This window comes from Xyrauchen texanus, chromosome 20, assembly GCF_025860055.1.
Source record: "Xyrauchen texanus isolate HMW12.3.18 chromosome 20, RBS_HiC_50CHRs, whole genome shotgun sequence".
Classification (NCBI taxonomy): domain Eukaryota; kingdom Metazoa; phylum Chordata; class Actinopteri; order Cypriniformes; family Catostomidae; genus Xyrauchen; species Xyrauchen texanus.
Window position 1 is genome coordinate 5,794,396 of NC_068295.1, and position 17,656 is coordinate 5,812,051.

General features: G+C 36.6%; 1 protein-coding gene across 2 annotated transcripts in view; it reads left to right on the forward strand.

Moving 5' to 3' along the window:
- LOC127660454 (AN1-type zinc finger protein 3-like) overlaps positions 1–17,656 on the forward strand; it is a 583,207-nt gene that overhangs the window by 14,259 nt on the left and 551,292 nt on the right. For both annotated transcript variants that reach the window (XM_052150697.1, XM_052150696.1), the window contains exons 2-5: positions 9,171–9,211; positions 9,325–9,504; positions 10,021–10,086; positions 14,826–14,993. In XM_052150697.1, coding sequence (XP_052006657.1) covers positions 9,171–9,211; positions 9,325–9,504; positions 10,021–10,086; positions 14,826–14,993 — 455 coding nt within the window. The remainder of the gene's footprint in view (positions 1–9,170; positions 9,212–9,324; positions 9,505–10,020; positions 10,087–14,825; positions 14,994–17,656) is intronic.

Sequence of the window (17,656 nt, forward strand, 5' to 3'; positions counted from 1 at the left end):
CAATCACATTTAAATATTCAAATAAGGGCGTTTTAAGAGAATATATAAATGCCATGAATGGTGCCTTTTTGTGTCATTCAGTTGAACTCCGAGCGTTACTGAGTCTGCACCGTCGACGTCAACCACAGGCGCGTCGTTAGACATGGGCATCCGGGGCTTCAGCACTGGATGTTTTTTTTATAGCCCCGGATCTCAAAAAATTGAATTTATTGATAATTATTATTATTTTTTAATAATTTTGTATTTAAAAAATGTACCGGTCTTTTAATCTATCCTTCGAATCATGTATTAAAGATCGAATAAAATGTGTTCAAGCAGATCAAAGTTACTATGGTTACAGAATGCTTGTATTTAGAGTGCGCACCAGAGGAGAGAGCCTGAAAGAGTCATCGGTTAACTTACAGCTTTAGGGCTTGACTGTCATTGTTGTTTGTGGCTTCTGGTGGTAGCTATTACGGACATAAGACACTTTTAAAAAGTAAAATAAGGAGTCATGAACGATACTGAGGGAGGCAAGAAGAGTTATCTACTGGCCGTTCCTCATCATTAAGCTCAGGTCGGTGAAGGCTCTTAAGCAAACCCTGGTCTAACTTACTAGCCCTGTAAGTTACTCACTGTGGTATTAATGCAGAACATGTACTGTATTAAAGTACGTTAGACCTTACTATTTCGCCTATAGCTAATCCATTTTGTGAGCCATAATCCGTTTCTCGTGAGGAATGTAGATGAAGTAGCCTATACATCTGATCTGGCGATTGAAACACGATGTGTAAATTAACGTTATTCAGGGATGTAGTGGAGGCTAAACGCACATAAACGCCGCTTATGCACCTCCCAAAATTCGAAATAGCGTTTACCCACCTCCAAAGTGTGTTTATCCACCTCTAAATTGCGTTTATCCACCTCTAAATAGATAGTTCCTAAGCCATTTTAAATTAAGCTTATGTCGCTTTTAGTTTCATATTGTTCATTAATAGTTTCATAGGTTGTTAAACCTAAGACGAAGTCTTTCATAATGCGCTCCATGCGCGTGCATCGATATTGACTACTACCAGCTATATACAGCATGCTGTCTTGTTGACCAATCAGCAGGAAGCAGCAGACTGCATCAAGATTCATCCGTCACTCACTAGCCCAAACGTCTAATGTAAAAATGGATATCCGGCAATTTTTAAGCGCGCCAAGACGGCAGTCCTCCACCTCCTGAGGCCAGCAAACGGCCTCGGCTACAATCCCAAAGTGAGTGAGCTCGGAAAACAGTACTAAACTTCATGTTTTTGAGGTTAATTTGGTTAGATTAATAGATAATTAGATTCATGTCACTGACTCAACAAGTCACCTCTACCTTTTCCCATTATCCAATGTTACAAGTAAAATTCAGGATACATTATCAGATAAATAACTGGATGTAATTATATGCATTCTCTGGCATGTAAACCACTGAAAGTTTGTGACAACAAGCTCCCTTTTGTAACGTTAGTCAGATAGCTAGTTAATGTTATCGCTATAGCCGCTCATGGGTATGGTAAACGCTTCTATGGTAACAGCGAAGTTGGACCAATCAGAGGCGCCGCTGTTAAGCTTAGGACTGTGGGTAGTAGTGTAGTTTTTCTCCATAAGATTGCGCTGGATAAAAACCTATTTTTTACAGTCTATGATAAAAACATGTTTTTCTTGTAACAATGTTGATTTCATACAGAACTATAGCTTCTACAGAAGCAGAAACATTCGTTTCACAAACACATAGCTCGTGGTCAGTCTACCTCAGATGCAGGGCCTGAATTTCATTCAGAGGGGCTGAATCCCCTTAGGTTATTCTTATCGGGGAATTTTTAATTTGAGGGGAGTTTAGACTTTTTTTTTTAAATTACATTTATCTCATCTAAATGCTCATCTATCTGGATACAGTGCCCCTCTTCCCTATTATTTATGTTTATAGCTATGTTATTTAAATGTATATAGTTCTCTTTACAAACCTATACAGAGTGCCTGTGTTTACTGTCTGTTGAATACCCTCTTTACTGGACCTGCACTGTCTATAGTTCCTTTTCCAGACTTATACAAGCAGACTGTTGGAGTGATTTATGTGTGTGTGTGTGTGTATAGATAGATAGATAAATAGATATAGATTAATATAGAAAGATAAATATCTATATACACATTATATATATAGTTTTATATTCATTTTTTTTAATATTATTTAATATTCATGTATTATTTATTTGTGTTTCTGTGAATAGCTGTTACAGTTCTACAAATAAAGCATTCTATCTTTTTACCTATCATTTAAAATGCTAAACAAATGCACCTGAATGCAGGAAATGAAGTGTTTAATGGCCAACATTTCCTGGGGGAGGTCCCCCAGACCGCCCATTTATATTATTATTGCTTATTATTATGTGCCTATGAGTAGAAGTAGTAGTTACCAAAAGCGAGCGAGCGGGCAGGCGGATGGGTGGTGGAGACTGGGCTAAGCCCCCAATGTATCAAGATCCTAGCAACGCCCCTGGTCAACCATACCAGCTTAAGTCCGGGATAATGCATGAATCGCTTCTCAAGTGCTGTGATGCTAGCGCTGTCAGCAGAGGCTTGTGCCAAACTCCTGCAAAAGATATAAACAAACGAATGGCCTATAAACTTTGATAGTGAGCGAAACGTGCTCATGTTTCACTTTAATTTAACGATTGTGTAATGGCAAAAGGCTGGGCATAGATGCATTTATTCTATGACTACAAACTCTGCGTGTTGTGCCCTATCATGAATTTGCACAGGAGACCAACGGTCAGTGAACATTTTTACTAAGTAATACATTATATCATTATATGATAAGGTTTCTCACCAAACCTTATCATATGCTTTCATAACAATCATGAGTCTCATGGAATAATTTATTAGACCTCTAATTATACATTTGTGTCCTTGTGAAGCTTGAAGAGGTGGTCACCATAAACTGCCATTGTATGACATTAATGAGCACAAATTGTTTTTTTCACAATTTCTCCTTTTGAGTTAAGAAAAAGAAAGACATAGGGTTATAACAACACGGGGGGTAAGTAAACAATGACTAGATTTTCATTTTTCGGTCAACTAATCCTTCAAATGCCATCCTTCTGCTAGAAAATATAGTCCCTGGCAGTAAATGTAACTTTGTTAGGCAACAAGAATAAATGTCAGGTATGGGTGCTGTAGAGAGATACAAATAGAAGTTCTGTGAAGAGGTCAGAGCTGTGCTTTATCATGAATAAAGCATGGCTGTTAACCAATCAGCATCCAGGTCCAGAACAATCCGTTTTATAAAGCATATTATTATAAAAAAAACAAAAAACATATATATATGACTTTCAAAAGCAACACTGTAAATATAAAATTGACCAATGCTTAAGTTAACCTAAAGAAATATCTTGATATTTAAAACATTAATTTCCATGTCATTCATATAGCTTTAAAGCCTTAAAAGGGAAAACATATATCCCTATTTTATTATTTGATTTATATATTTGAAGTTAAATATGTAAACATGATTTAATGTGTGCTTCATACATGCTTAATTATCATGAAAACCCTAAACGAAACAATTAATTGTCATAGCCCTAAAACAGACAATTAATTATCATAATCACAATTATTTTCAATCAGGATGCGTTCTAGATCTTATGTTTAGGGATCTTGTACAGAAAATGCGGCACTCATTGAGTGAGACACTGAAAGCACAAATCCTGCGTGAACGACCCGTGCACTTTATCGTAATGAGAAAAAAATTGAGAATTTGTTGAATATCTTTTTTTTCTTTCTTTTTTTTTTTTGCTCAGTTTACACATTCAAATGTTTTTGGCAATTGGATCACATCTTTGTTTTAATGAGCGTTGGGATTTTAAGTTTAAACACACCTTTAACTGTTGCTCTCTGTCTGCATCTTATGTGAACACCCCCTAAGAAACATGCCTGATAGGGGTCTAGTGAACATGACATATGACACTAAATCTGCCTACAGAGCTTCTTTAAAGGGATTGTTCATCCAAAAATAAAAATTCAGTCATTTACTAACCCTCATTGTTCTAAACTGCCTAACATCATCTTTTCTGTTCCACGGAAGATAGTCATACATGTTTGGAACATCATGAGTGCGTGTAAACGATGGCATAATTTAAATTTTTGGGTGAACCATCCCTTTAAGATGACTTTTCAATCATACAACCCACCAACTGGTTGTTTTCGATAATGTGATTTTGCACATCCCTAGTCAGTATTATCTGTTATTAAACACATCTCCATGACAACCATCAAACAGACAGTCTTACCAAATCAGCACTCTCAAAAGCATGCAACCTTTTTACTGACATACACACACAGAAACACACCTACCTTGTCTGTGTGTTCATGTGGAGATGTGCTTATCTTCTTAATATGCATTATTCCTACCCACAATGCTCTGCTCTTTCTCCCCATGCATCCTTCCGCCTCCTTGATTGGGTGCTGATTATGATTGCACTTGATTGTGATGAAGAATGTCTGTTGATGTTTTCATTGCTAACCTATGTCGCCCTGAGAGAGAGAGAGCTTTGAGTTTTGAGTGCAGGAAATGCAGAGGCTGTTTGCGTCCCTGTGGCTTCTAAAGCTACAATGATCAGCCACAACATTAAAATAACCTGCCTGATATTGTGTAGGTCCCCCTTGTGCCACCAAAACAGCGCCAACCTGCATCTCAGTAAAGCATTCTGAGATTATATTCTTCTCACCACAATTGTACTGGGAGGTTATCTGAGTTACTGTAGACTTTGTCAGTTCAAACCAGTCTGGCCATTCTCTGTTGAACTCTCTCATCAACAAGGTATTTCCATCCACAGATCTTATGCTCACTGCATGTTTTTTGTTTTTGGCACCATTCTAGAGACTGTTGTGTGTGTGAAAATCCCAAGAGATCAGCTGCTACAGAAACACTCAAACCAGCCCACCTGGCCCCAATCTCCTGGGATTTTCACACACCAGTCTCTAGAATTTACTCCGAATGGAACCAAAAACATCCAGTGAGCATAAGATCTGTGGACAGAAATGCCTTGTTGATGAGAGAGGTCAACAGAGAATAGCCTGTCTATATCGTAGAGGCCGATAAATTGGCCGATATTCTGACTTTTTTTTAAATTATCGACATCGACCAATTTGGCCGATTTCTTTCTTGAGAGCGGCGAAAATCACCTGCTTGCACATGAAGCGACTGAGACATTTAAACGACCAGTCATGGTTTGTTTTGTTGCTACATGCCATCGCATTACTTTTACTAAAATAATAGACCGGTGTGCAACTCTGTCATTTAAACAATCCGCATATCAGAGTGTTAGACATGTTTGAGCTCCTAATGTTTAATTCTTCTCTCTTTTCAACAAATCCCAGTAACTTTTTACTTTCTTGTCTAATGATAAAAAGGCAAATATCAATAAAAATAATATCATATACGTCAGCAAATATGTGCAAATCTCATTTAAACAGATGTAATAAACAAACCTCACAAAGTTTGAGCAGATCCAGCATTCTGTGGATTTATTTACTACTAAAGCACATATTCTATTAGCCTGTCTTCAGCAGTTCCCTGGCACTTTGAACTGTCTTTTCTAATGATAAAAGGCATACATCAATAAAACTTCTATTATATACCGTCTGCAAATATGCAGATACTGTATCTCATTTAAACGGATGTAATTCACGTACCTCACGAACATACAGCGTTTTCTTCCCGTTGAGCGCTCTTCTAATATCTTCCTCTGAAGTGCGTATTCTATAATCAAAACTTCAGAATCAAAAGTTTCTCTGATTCACAAATCATGACGGTCAGTCTGTAACAATCTAACAGGTGATCCAGGTCATTTAAACTGTCAGGAGATTGCTGCTTGTGCTTGATCCGCTCGGATGCATGTGTGCAACTTCAAAGTAAAAGCACTTCACGTGTGATTGAAGTAAATGTCTTATTCACTGTGCACTGTATGTGCAGTTGGTTTGATTCTGTATTGTTTATGCCATAATATGTATAGCTAGGCTTTATTTTGGGGGCATTTTTGTCACTTTTGTTTCAGAACGCCCCTTTAATTTCTGACCCTGGTGTCAGTATAAAGTGTACCTATGTCTGGTTGCTATAGTAATGACTTGAAGGAATAGCTCACCCTCGTGCAATCGCAGATGTGTGACTTTCTATCTTCTGCTGAACAAAATGAATACTTTTAGAAATACATCTCCGCCTTGTAGGCCCATACATTGCATGTGAATGGTGGTCAGAACTTTTAAGGTAAAAAAAAAGCATATAAAAGCAATCCTCCAGTGCAGGCCCCTATGATTTCCGCATTACTGAAAACACGGACAGAATCCAGACATAAAAACAGAATTAACTATAAAACACAGAATGTCATGAAATTTGACATATCTGGAATAAAATTAATGTATAAATGCACAATTAATTAAATTAATGTGTGATGCGTAACATGAAGGGCTGTGATTTTAATTAAACAAATATATGATTTGCATGAGCTGTGCTTCAACAGTAAGTAAATTTGAGTGAAGCCACTGCTTAAACACTAATCGCATCATTAATATCACGTTCAAGCTGTGTGTATAATGACAAAGAGAAGATCACATTATTCACTGCGACATGTAACACATGCATACTTAGGCCTGTCACGATAATTACGTTATCGACTTATCGATCCCATAATTTTTTCTGACCTCGATATTGCCCATTGTGTTTGCATGCATATTTGTTTATATAAGAATTGTCACCAACATTTTAGCCAGTCGCGCTGCTTCTGTCCTCGTCTGCTCTCTGTGTTGGAGGTGGGGCTGAGGCAGCTCCTCCACACATGCACACACAGAGGGGACAATGACAGGTTAAGATTACGTGTTACTTGAGGCTAATAGGTGTTTTATAGGTGTTTTTCCCGATAACTGCATAATTCCTGCCAGAAAGTTTGGAAGAGTAAGTCCAAATGGACTTTGTTTCAAAGCCGCATTCCACAGCACCGGTGTGGGAACATTTAGGCTTTAAGCCGAATGTGAGAGGAGAGCCCATTAACAGGAACGAGCCAGTACATTGACTTTGTTTAAAAAAAAATTGGCAATACAACCTAAAAGCTCATCTAAATCATAACCATCCTATCCAGTTTTCCGAGCTGGGAACAACAACCGCTGTTGGAGATGGAGAGGGGCCTTCCCGACTTAAATTATATATATTTGTTTTTGACATTCCGAGTCCAATGTCTGCATATTCTTAAGAATTAAAAGTGCATTGCTCTTTGAAATGGTGTACTTGCATTATTATGCTATTATATTATCATTATATTAGTGGCATAAAATGGTCTTAAAATGATAATAATATAATTTATTACAATTATTTCTGGGAAAATATATCATCGAACAAAAGTAGTTATCGTGACCGGCCTATGCATACTACATATTTATATAATTAAATCATAGCCATTAGCTATTTAATAAGCACATTAGCCCTTGTAGCGAACAGCTTTTCCTGAGGTAAAAAGTAAAGGTGTCAAACATCCAGTTTTGCGGTAAAATGTAAAAATAAAAGCCCCACTTAAATAGATGTGAAATTGAAAAAATGCGACATATATTTCTTCTGTAGGTCACACTATATTAGGTGGCCTTAACTACTATGTACTAATGTTAAATGAATATAAGACTGTATTTACTGTGTAACTACATGTTGGTCTGCAAAATGCCCACATTTGCTTCTACTGATGTTACGTATGGGTAGGTTTAGGAGTAAGGGTGGGATAAGGATTGGGGGTTAGATTTAGGTTTTGGGGTAAGGGTTGGGTTAGGGGTAACACTTAACACTGTAACTAATGTAAATAAATGCAACAACAGAATTTTGAAAAAAAAAAACTGATTTCATAGGGCCACAGATGTTAAATTATATCTTCAGAAGCTATATAATGTGAAACGGTCAATATTTAAGTCCCTTTTACTATAAATCTCCTCTTTCACATTCTTCTTCCTTTTTTGTTTTTGGTGATTTGCTTTATGCATATCGCCACCTACTGGGCAGGGAAGATAATTTGTAGTATTTATAGTAAAGAAAAAAAAAAACTTGAATTGTCTTTTTTTTTTATATTGAAATTGGTATTAAGAAACTGTCTCACAGCTTTTTTGTATTGTGACAGTCCTACTTTGTACACATGTGATTTGTTCAGTGTTCGTCTCGTCAACGATATCACTTACGAAAACATTATTTGATGAAGGCTTTTCTTGATTTTGTCAACGATAACGAAAACGAGGCAAAAAAGGCACATCATGAGGATTTTACGATAATATGTCTAGATTAAAATGATACTGCACGATTTTAACAGCGTAAGATATAAACAGAAGAAGAAACATCTAGAGAATCTGTTTATAGATGAATTCTATAAACGGCGATTCAAGTATTCAAAGAATACTTGAATCCCGTATTTTGGGGATTTCTCCACTTGAGCTGCATGAGTTGAATGTGCTAACACCAGCTAAATAAACAGCTTTATAATGGGGTAAACACCTTATTCAAGCGCATCCTATTTATACATAAGATTCATCAATATATCCACAACATTTATGGAACAACTTACATCAGCACAACGAAACAAATGAACATGTGAACTTGAATTAAACGATGTGCTAGTCAGAAATATCTTATTTTGTGTTGCATAACTTGTGTTGTGAATACACTGTTTCCATAAGAAACCTGCAATGTAATATTCTTTCTCTGAAAATGAATACATCTATAAAGCATGAAGAATACAGTTGGCTAACTTCTAAAAAAGTAGCTAATACTTCAGTCTATTCATTATTATTTCAGAAGTTCAGGTTTTTCATAACGAGGACAAGGTTTGATACATGTTTAAATTAGAATTGTATTTATTTTTTAAATTCCCTAAATGTTTGAATATTTGATTAAAGTTTGGCCTGTTACAGTTTTGACACTTTTTTTTTTTGTTTTTTGACCATTTTGCACCACATCAAATAAAATATATTTTTTTTAGTTGACTAAAATGATTGACTAAATATTGACTAATTTTAAAGGACATTTTCATCAAAAGACAAACTGACTAACACAAAAAACTGAAAAACGAACACTGGATGTGTTCTTTATACAGATATTTAGGAGAAATAACTAAAGCATTTTTGTCTCTTCTCTTCAGGTCTAGCAAAACCATGAACCTCTGCTCCAAATGCTTTGCTGGTAAGTGTATACTTGCTTTTAAGGTTTTGACTGCCATTTGAATCACTTTGGCTATGCAATGCCTACATTGCTGTGTCTGAACTGTGCTTGTTCTGTCTTCTCCATACATACAGACATACAGAAGAAACAGCCAGACGAGGACTGCACTCCAGAGCCCGTCCCCAGCTCCAGCAATAGCCAATCAGCAGTCTTCTGTAACGAGACAAGCAGCAGCAGTAGCCAAAACCTGTCCTCCAAGCCAGCCAGCTCTGAGGAGCCCTCATCAGAAGCCACGCCACTTTCTGCACAGGAAGGTGAGAGCACACAATATCCTGCACTGTATTTGTGTCATTACTATCATACCTGTCATAACTGAGATGATATATCGGTTCACATGGCATCTAGTAACCTCTGATAGGCGCTAATTTAAATTTTGCACAACAGTCAGAAAGAATGATAGACTGCTGAAAAGAGAATATTGCAGATGAAAAAGATCCACATACACAGTTGAAATTCTAATTTATTTATTAGCTTTGGGGAACGTGATGGAAGTCCTAATCTGATAACCTGAATATTTGAATCTTTTTCTGTCACGATTCTTTTAAATCACACTTCTGATGCTGTTTATGCAAAATAGATTTGAATATTGTTTGGGCCTTTGCAGGTCATGTTAATAAGAATACATTGTGGTTTTTGATTTAAAGGAGATTTTTTTGAAATGTGTAATATAATCAATTTTGGTACGGTGTTGTCTATTGTGGATTTAAAGAACAAAATTGTCTTGATCAAACATTTTTGCACTGATGTTAACACACTCTTTCCTCTTCCAGAAGTCTCCAGTACAGACACAGCTCGCGGCACGCTATCCACTCCAACAAAACGACCCTGTGACTCAGGTACACATCACTATCCGTGTGTGTGTGTTTGTGTGAGCTGACAGCTTTTAATAGTCTAGCTAGCACATCACAGAGGAACTGAGCTGTAAATATACATCAGTGGTTGCATTTGTTTAGAAAGGTTCAACAGCAACTACTTGAATACACAATATGTAACCTGTCATCATATTGATGAAATTATTTTTCACCTTCATTTTGAGTCACTTGTCCCAGAGACACTAGGGGAAAATATTAAAATGTTTATAACATTCAATGTTCAAATGATAAGTTTTCAAAACAAATGTTTGGAGTAGAAATCTAATAAATATATTGTTAGTAAATTTAGACTTTCCTTCTTACTAAAGTGCATTACTCTATATGTTTCTAGGTCAAAGTGACTCAAAATGATGAAGCATATGCTATATTTTAAATAGATTTGATAGGTTACATTTGGATTATTGGCGTTCATATAGCCGGGCTGTGTGCCCAGTGCTATTTACACTAATTGCAAATAATTATTTGGCTATACTGAACCCCTGAAGGCCCAATATAGCCGCATATTTTGCTTAATAGGCTGGGTCGGCACTGCTGTTAATACACATAGCACTTTCAGTGTCAAAATAAAAACTTCATGTGAAGTAAATAGGAAATATATTGTTTCTGTGTATACAAAAAAAACCTAATCCTTAAAATAATGAAAGTTCAGTATAAAATAATAAACTTAACTGGGTCCCACATTAATAGTTTAGCACTTTAAAATACTGTTAATCATTGTTTAAGGAATATACTGTAAATATAAATATAAAAGTGCATATCAATAAAAATGATTAAATCTCCATTCATTTACATTTATGCATTTGGCAGATGCTTTTATCCAAAGTGACTTACAGCGCACTTATTACAGGGACAATCCCCCTGGAGCAACCTGGAGTTAAGTGTCTTGCTCAAGGACACAATGGTGGTGGCTGTGGAGATCGAACCAGCAACCTTCTGATTAACAGTTATGTGCTTTAGCCACTACGCCACCACCACTTCTCCCCTTGTGTTAATTTACAGAAAAACATGCCTTGATTTTTTTTAAATTCCTTTAAAATATTGAATTCAATATAAAAAAATTTTTTTCCATAACAATAATTGAAAGCGGCATTGCCCAGCCCAATCTTAGTACAGAGTTTCATTGCTCTTGTAATACTTTACAATAGAGGTCGACCGATATTGTTTTTTTTCAGGCTGATGCCGATCTTTTGAAATCCGGGTCGGCCGATGGCCGATTAATGCTTCCGATTTATTTTGGCTGATATGTGTTTGTTTTTAACCTCTTATTTGAACCTTTTATTTGAAAGCTAAAATGTAACACAAATAATTACTTAAGATAGACAAAATTTTTTCAACAAATACATTTATTGAACACTTGACCAATCTGCACTTGTACACTTAAATTAAAAATGTATAATGTAAAAACATATTGTATAAATAAAGTATAACAAATATATTAAATAAACAAAGCAGGTGTTACGAACTGCTCCGAGACACAAAGGTTGAGATCCAAATGCAGCTTTAATTAAGGGGCAATCCAGACACTTAATCCAATATTCAGAGCATCCAAGAGAAGCACAGGCATAACTAGGGATGGGTATCGTTAAGGTTTTAATGGTATTACTATCTTACCGATACTGCTTATCGATCCGGTACTTTAACAGTATTCTTAACGGTTCTTTTTGTTTATATATATATATATATATTAGAGCCGGGACTTTAACACGTTAATTAAGATTAATTAATTACACAAAAAATAACACGTTAAACATTTTTTACGCATTTTAATCACACTTATTTTTGCACCGCGGAACGTTTCTCACTGGATGAGTTTCGGCGGACCGATTATACTGGAGCATCAGCTAGCGTTCATGACTTCAGACAACAACAAACCACAGTGAACATGAACGAAGAAGCTGACGAGACCGCTTTGTTTGGCCCCGTGGATGGGAAATTTTGTTATAAAAAACGAACGGATGGAAGCATCGATAAGAGCATGGTTGTTGTGTGCAAGCTATGCAACAAGGAATTCGCATATCACCGCAGCACATCGAGCCTCAAGTATCACCTCAACGCAAAACAGATAGCGGTTATTGAGAGTTGGACTTAGTCTGTTATGGCCTCTGAAGCAACAGAGAGATGTTTTCTAATAGTCAGGGTTTCCAATGTTCTGAATATACTTGAAAGTATTGTGTTTTACTTAAAAAAACATAGTTTACAGAAGGTCTACCTACCTATAGGCTACCTGAATTTCTGAAATGTACTATATTTCTAAATATGCTATTGCTACACTTAATGGCAAAAATTGCACTGGTCTGCTGGACTTGGTTGAACAAAAATAAACAATATTTTGTTGCTTAAGCTTATGTATTAAGTCATTATTCAATGGTATACTAAAAATCCATGTGAAAAAAATTACTTCTCACTGTTCTCAGGTCAAATATTTATGCAATTAAAATGCGATTAATTGCGATTAATTAATTACAAAGCCTCTAATTAATTAGATTTTTTTTTTTTTTATCGAGTCCCGGCCCTAAAATAAATAAATATATATATTACACAAAGATAAACGTTATATAGGCACAGTGATTTTAATTTCAGGAAGGTCTACTAACATTACTGTTCAGGTATGGTCTAAAAAGAAATCTAATAAAGTAATCAATTATAAAATAACACTGCATAGTTTATCATGGATAGATTAATGCTTATTAATGCAGAAGTTATTCATTCAAGAGCTGTAAGTGATTTTCTCTTTGCCTTTTGTTGTTTGATTCAGTAATGGCTCAATCGTCAACATGTTCATTAGACCGCTTCCCCTTTAAGACCGAGTGCAGATCTAATAGACTCCTGATGCAGCATATTTTCTCCCAACTATTTCCATAACTACGTCCATTTAAGACATAAACTGTGTTTAAGTGAATCTCCAAGCCGGTCGTTTTGACATATGTTTGTGTATATTTGATTGTTTAGACACGCACATGAAACCCAAAGTAGCCTATAGTTTGCTTGTCTCTTTGCGGTGTGTTTCGGAGCGCGCACCGCCTTGGGAACGGTCTCTCTTGCGCTCTTTTTATTATTAAACGCGTCCCGCAATTTAGCAACAGTAGCATTTGACAACAATCACCGATCGTGCTGATTCTGACGTTAAGTTTGAGTTTTAGGGAGAAATGTCAGTGCACCGCTGTGAAGGGAAGGAAGTTGTGCTAGACAGAATGCGGCTTATCTATAAATATTCTTTTTATAATCTCTGGAAGGCGAAATCTAAAATAAAATCAGACTAATATCACAGATCTAATCCAGGCTACGTTTGAATGTTTAGTTCTGTCCTCTGTCGTCACTCATTATGCAGGGCTCATGTTGTGCTCGCTGTGCCACCGCGTCAGCGAGATCTCTCTCTCTCTCTCTCTCTGACTGCGAATAGCTAAATTGCATCACAAACAAATGGTTTCATATTATTATACATAGAAATGGCTGGTGAGATAAAATAAAATTCTCTTTATAGCAATAATAAATGTATTTTCGTAATTTCTCCAGTACCGACAGCAGAACCGATAACGTCCGAGCTTACCAAAGCCAGTCCTTCAATAGCCTATAGTGCGCTGGTATATTTTTTATTACTTATTTCTCTGCATTGAGTGACAACCCTCTCAAATATAAGACACACAAACAGAACAAATAAAAGTCTCAGATTCACTGTCTGTAATTGCAAAATTCTTGCTTATTGTGACATGATAGCAACCCTTCTGCTGTGATAATGCAACTTCAACTACGCTATCAATATCCAAAGTAGCCGAACGTCATGTCGCGTTTGTCGTGTTTGTCGCGTTTTTCTTGAAGTTGGCAGTAACATATCAAAAGTTTTTAATTAAATATAAAGAAATTATACAAATTTAATCCTTGCCGTTTTCTCCAAGGAACTTAGCTCCTTCCTTAGGCACTGGATGAGGTCTGCTCACTCTGCTGGAAAATGACTCTAGGGGCAGTGTGCGTTGAACACGTGTTCCACAACAACACTAGGCTGCCCACAGATGCGCCTGCTTAATAATCGGCTTGATATACTTGGATATTGGCCGATGCCGATTATGTTAAAAAATGCAAAAAATCGTCCGATTAATCGGTCGACCTCTACTTTACAAGACTTACATGAATTTATTACCAACTCCATCCACTTTAAACAAAGTTTTAAAGTTTAAAAAAAACATTCTCTGGAGCTCTTGTTTAGACAGTCTAACCAAAGTCAGTAAGGGTTAACTCAATCGAATGGAAACCCTGGTCAAGTCATACAAACATTCTGTTGTCTCTGAAGTCTCTCTGCAGTTACACCAAATTATGACCCGTTCACACAGGCCATAGAGTGGCAATATCTTAGCAACCAGCGAGAACAAGCTAGCAACCATGTAGCAAGGTCTACAGCCAAACATTAAATCTGTCTTCAAGCTGCCCAAGTATTTAAACTATGAAGGGCCTAAATAACCTTCAGGTTTCCTGGCAAGCCTTTGTCAAGCTAACATTCAAAGTTTGTCTTGACAAACTATCCTTTTCTAGTTTATTTATGAGATGTCTTGAAAACCTCAAAGTTGGATGAAACTGTGCTACCCAAACTGCTCTGTGCTATGTAGTGTCAGTGTGGTTCATTTGATTTGTGTAATCCACACTTACACCAGATACTGCTGCAGCAATGATTCACTTTGAACTGTTAAGTGTTAAAGTATGTTTGTGTTCAGCCTCAGGTTCAGAGAGCGAATCGTCCCCGGAGAAGCGTGTTCGATTGGGCGAAGCCTCGTGTTCTGAAGATTCTCCAAGAGTTCCCAAGCAGAAGAACCGTCGGCGGTGCCATCGCTGCCAAACCAAACTGGAGCTTGTACAACAGGAGCTGGGGTCCTGTCGCTGTGGTCAGTATGACCGTCATCTATCTCGTCACATCGCGTTAGAGAGGCCATTGAAGGCCTATATCAATCTTTACTTTCTCATGCACTATTATACTCTCTATTACACACAATCAAACCACTCACTTACACCACCAGCCCACTTACACACAACATCATATTTTCTCAGACACACTATCATACTCTCTCACACACACTATCAAACCACTATCAGATTGCCCTCTCATATCGAGTCACTCGGGTGATTCTCATGAAACCTGTCAAGAAAATGTCCTGGTCATATTGAAGTTCAAATCAATTTAAAAAACATGAAATGATACAGAATATTGCATAAAGGAAATTACACCTACATTTACGACCATTAAGATTTTTTCCGAAAATGCATAGTGCCATTACGGTAATTCTCATTACCGTAACCTCATGTTGTACTTTTATTATTATAATTGTTTTCAAAGATTACTTTGTTCTCATTACTTTAACACAGTACTGTACTTTAACCAGCAAAAGTTAAATGCAGTACCAAGGGATTACTACTATGTTGGAAATAATATTTGTTTCACATTGCGATAATGAGTATATCATCATTCTTGCATCGCGGTAATTGAAATTGTGGTGAAAAATTTGTGTTACGGTCATTACATTAATTTCACAATGTAAAAAAATATAGAATGTATATATTCATTTTCTATTTGCAAAATATTATTTGTTATTTGTTTCATCTAATATTGGAGTAAAATGGGAACAGTAGAATTCCTTGACAGGTTTTGTGAGAATAAGCCACTTTCTCCGAGTATAGACAGGTGTACATATATAAAACCCTTTCCTGCTTGTGTTCATCTCTAGGCCATGCCAGAGTCTTCTTACTTTTTTCACATTAATTTGATGATTTTGGGGTAAAATATGCATAATAATGTGGCATTGATTTAGAATTCTAAAATGTATTAAACTGAGTGGAGAATTCTACACTCCTATTGTTTGCTGACATCAGAATCAAATTTGTGAAAATATTTAAAAAACACTCTCGGGGCAGAAGTGTACAACTTTGTGAAAAATGGTTGTTCCAGTTCTTTGGGAATCTCCCGAGCTTTCTGGTAAATTCTGTGTGCATAGATTAAATGTGAGCCAGCTAAACCTTCACCTGTCTGTTTGTTAGTGTAGTAAGTGTTTGCAATTTCAGCTATAACTTTTAAATCCATACAGAACTAAAGGAGTATATTTAACCCCCCTCAGCCATTTAACTCTTAAATGTTAACTGTAGGTAATGAAATAAAGTGAGCATTTAGATGTAATTGCGCAGTTTATATCACTTGTTCTGGCTGCGCCAGTGATTTTGTGACTAGTTGAACTGAAGGCGGGATTGTAAGGCAGCAGTGGCACTCATCAGTCTGATGGCAGTTCCAACAGCTTTGCTAATACACTTATGGATCGCACTGTTCCTGTGACAGCTCGCATCTGAATAATGATCTCACTGGGGTCTGTCTGAAATGGGACTCCTGCAGTTATTCAGCACTCAAAACTACACCACTTTAGCTTATGTTGTAAAATCTGTTTCAACATTTGCTACACACAGTAACAGTTCTCAGCTCAATGATAACCATGGCTGATTCCATGGTGGTCCATTGAGCGAGTAATCCTGACTGATTCAGGCCTCCTGTAGTTGATTCGGACTGATTCTCCAGTCAGTTCAATCAATTCTTTTAAAGGAACCGCCCCATTTCAGTGATTTGTTCACAAATTTGACAGCACTGTGTTTTGTGATTGAAATAGACAAAGACAACACAAAGTCACTGACTATTTTGATCTGCAAAGCCAAAGAAAAGTAACTACACATTTTGTCAAAATTGAGTTGTGACCAAAATCAGGTGTTATAAGACTGTGTCCTGTAAGAGAGGTATTTGGTACAGCTATTGACAGAATCCGAGAAAACAATGTGAATATTTTACAATCCATCAAATAAAATTATGGCATTTTTTTCACTTTCTGTTACTGCAGTTACTGCATTTTGGCTTTGTAGAGCAGAAGTCATTTTAAATGTTTTATTTTGTGGAATCCAGACTTTCGCTCTTCACAATTCTCAAAAAGAAAAAAAGAGATTTAAAAGAAAATGTTATTTTTTGGTGGTGCTGGTTCCTAATAGGAATGACTAGTGTGTCTGTGTAGTACGCTGCAGCTCTTCTGTGGCTGCTGTAATTGAAGCATTGAAAGCTTTTAATCTTCTGTGACTTATTAAAAACACCATGTGTATTAATGGATACATTAAACCCTTAATGAGACTCCCTTCGTAATGAGGCTCTTAAGACTGAATGGATCCTCTGTGCATAGCTAGTTTACTTTCAAATATCTCGGATCATTAGATTCTCTCTACATTATTCTCATTGAAATCAGTCACTCCGTCCTCCTGCCATTGTTCTCACAAACAGGTTGTCCCACCTCAAACTTGGAGTTTGATTCCCAGGAGAATACAGTACAAGTACTGATAACTGTAGCTTGAATGCAAGTCGGGTTGGGAACTGTCTCAAAACTGGTTTTATTTTTTTAAACAAACACTGAACATTTAGATTTTCATAACTTTTGGTCTCGTTAACATTAAAAAAAAAAAAAATACTCCTGTGAAATCTGATTCCCGAACGAATTATTCTTTTGAGCTGGTTCATTTAAGTCTACAGTGC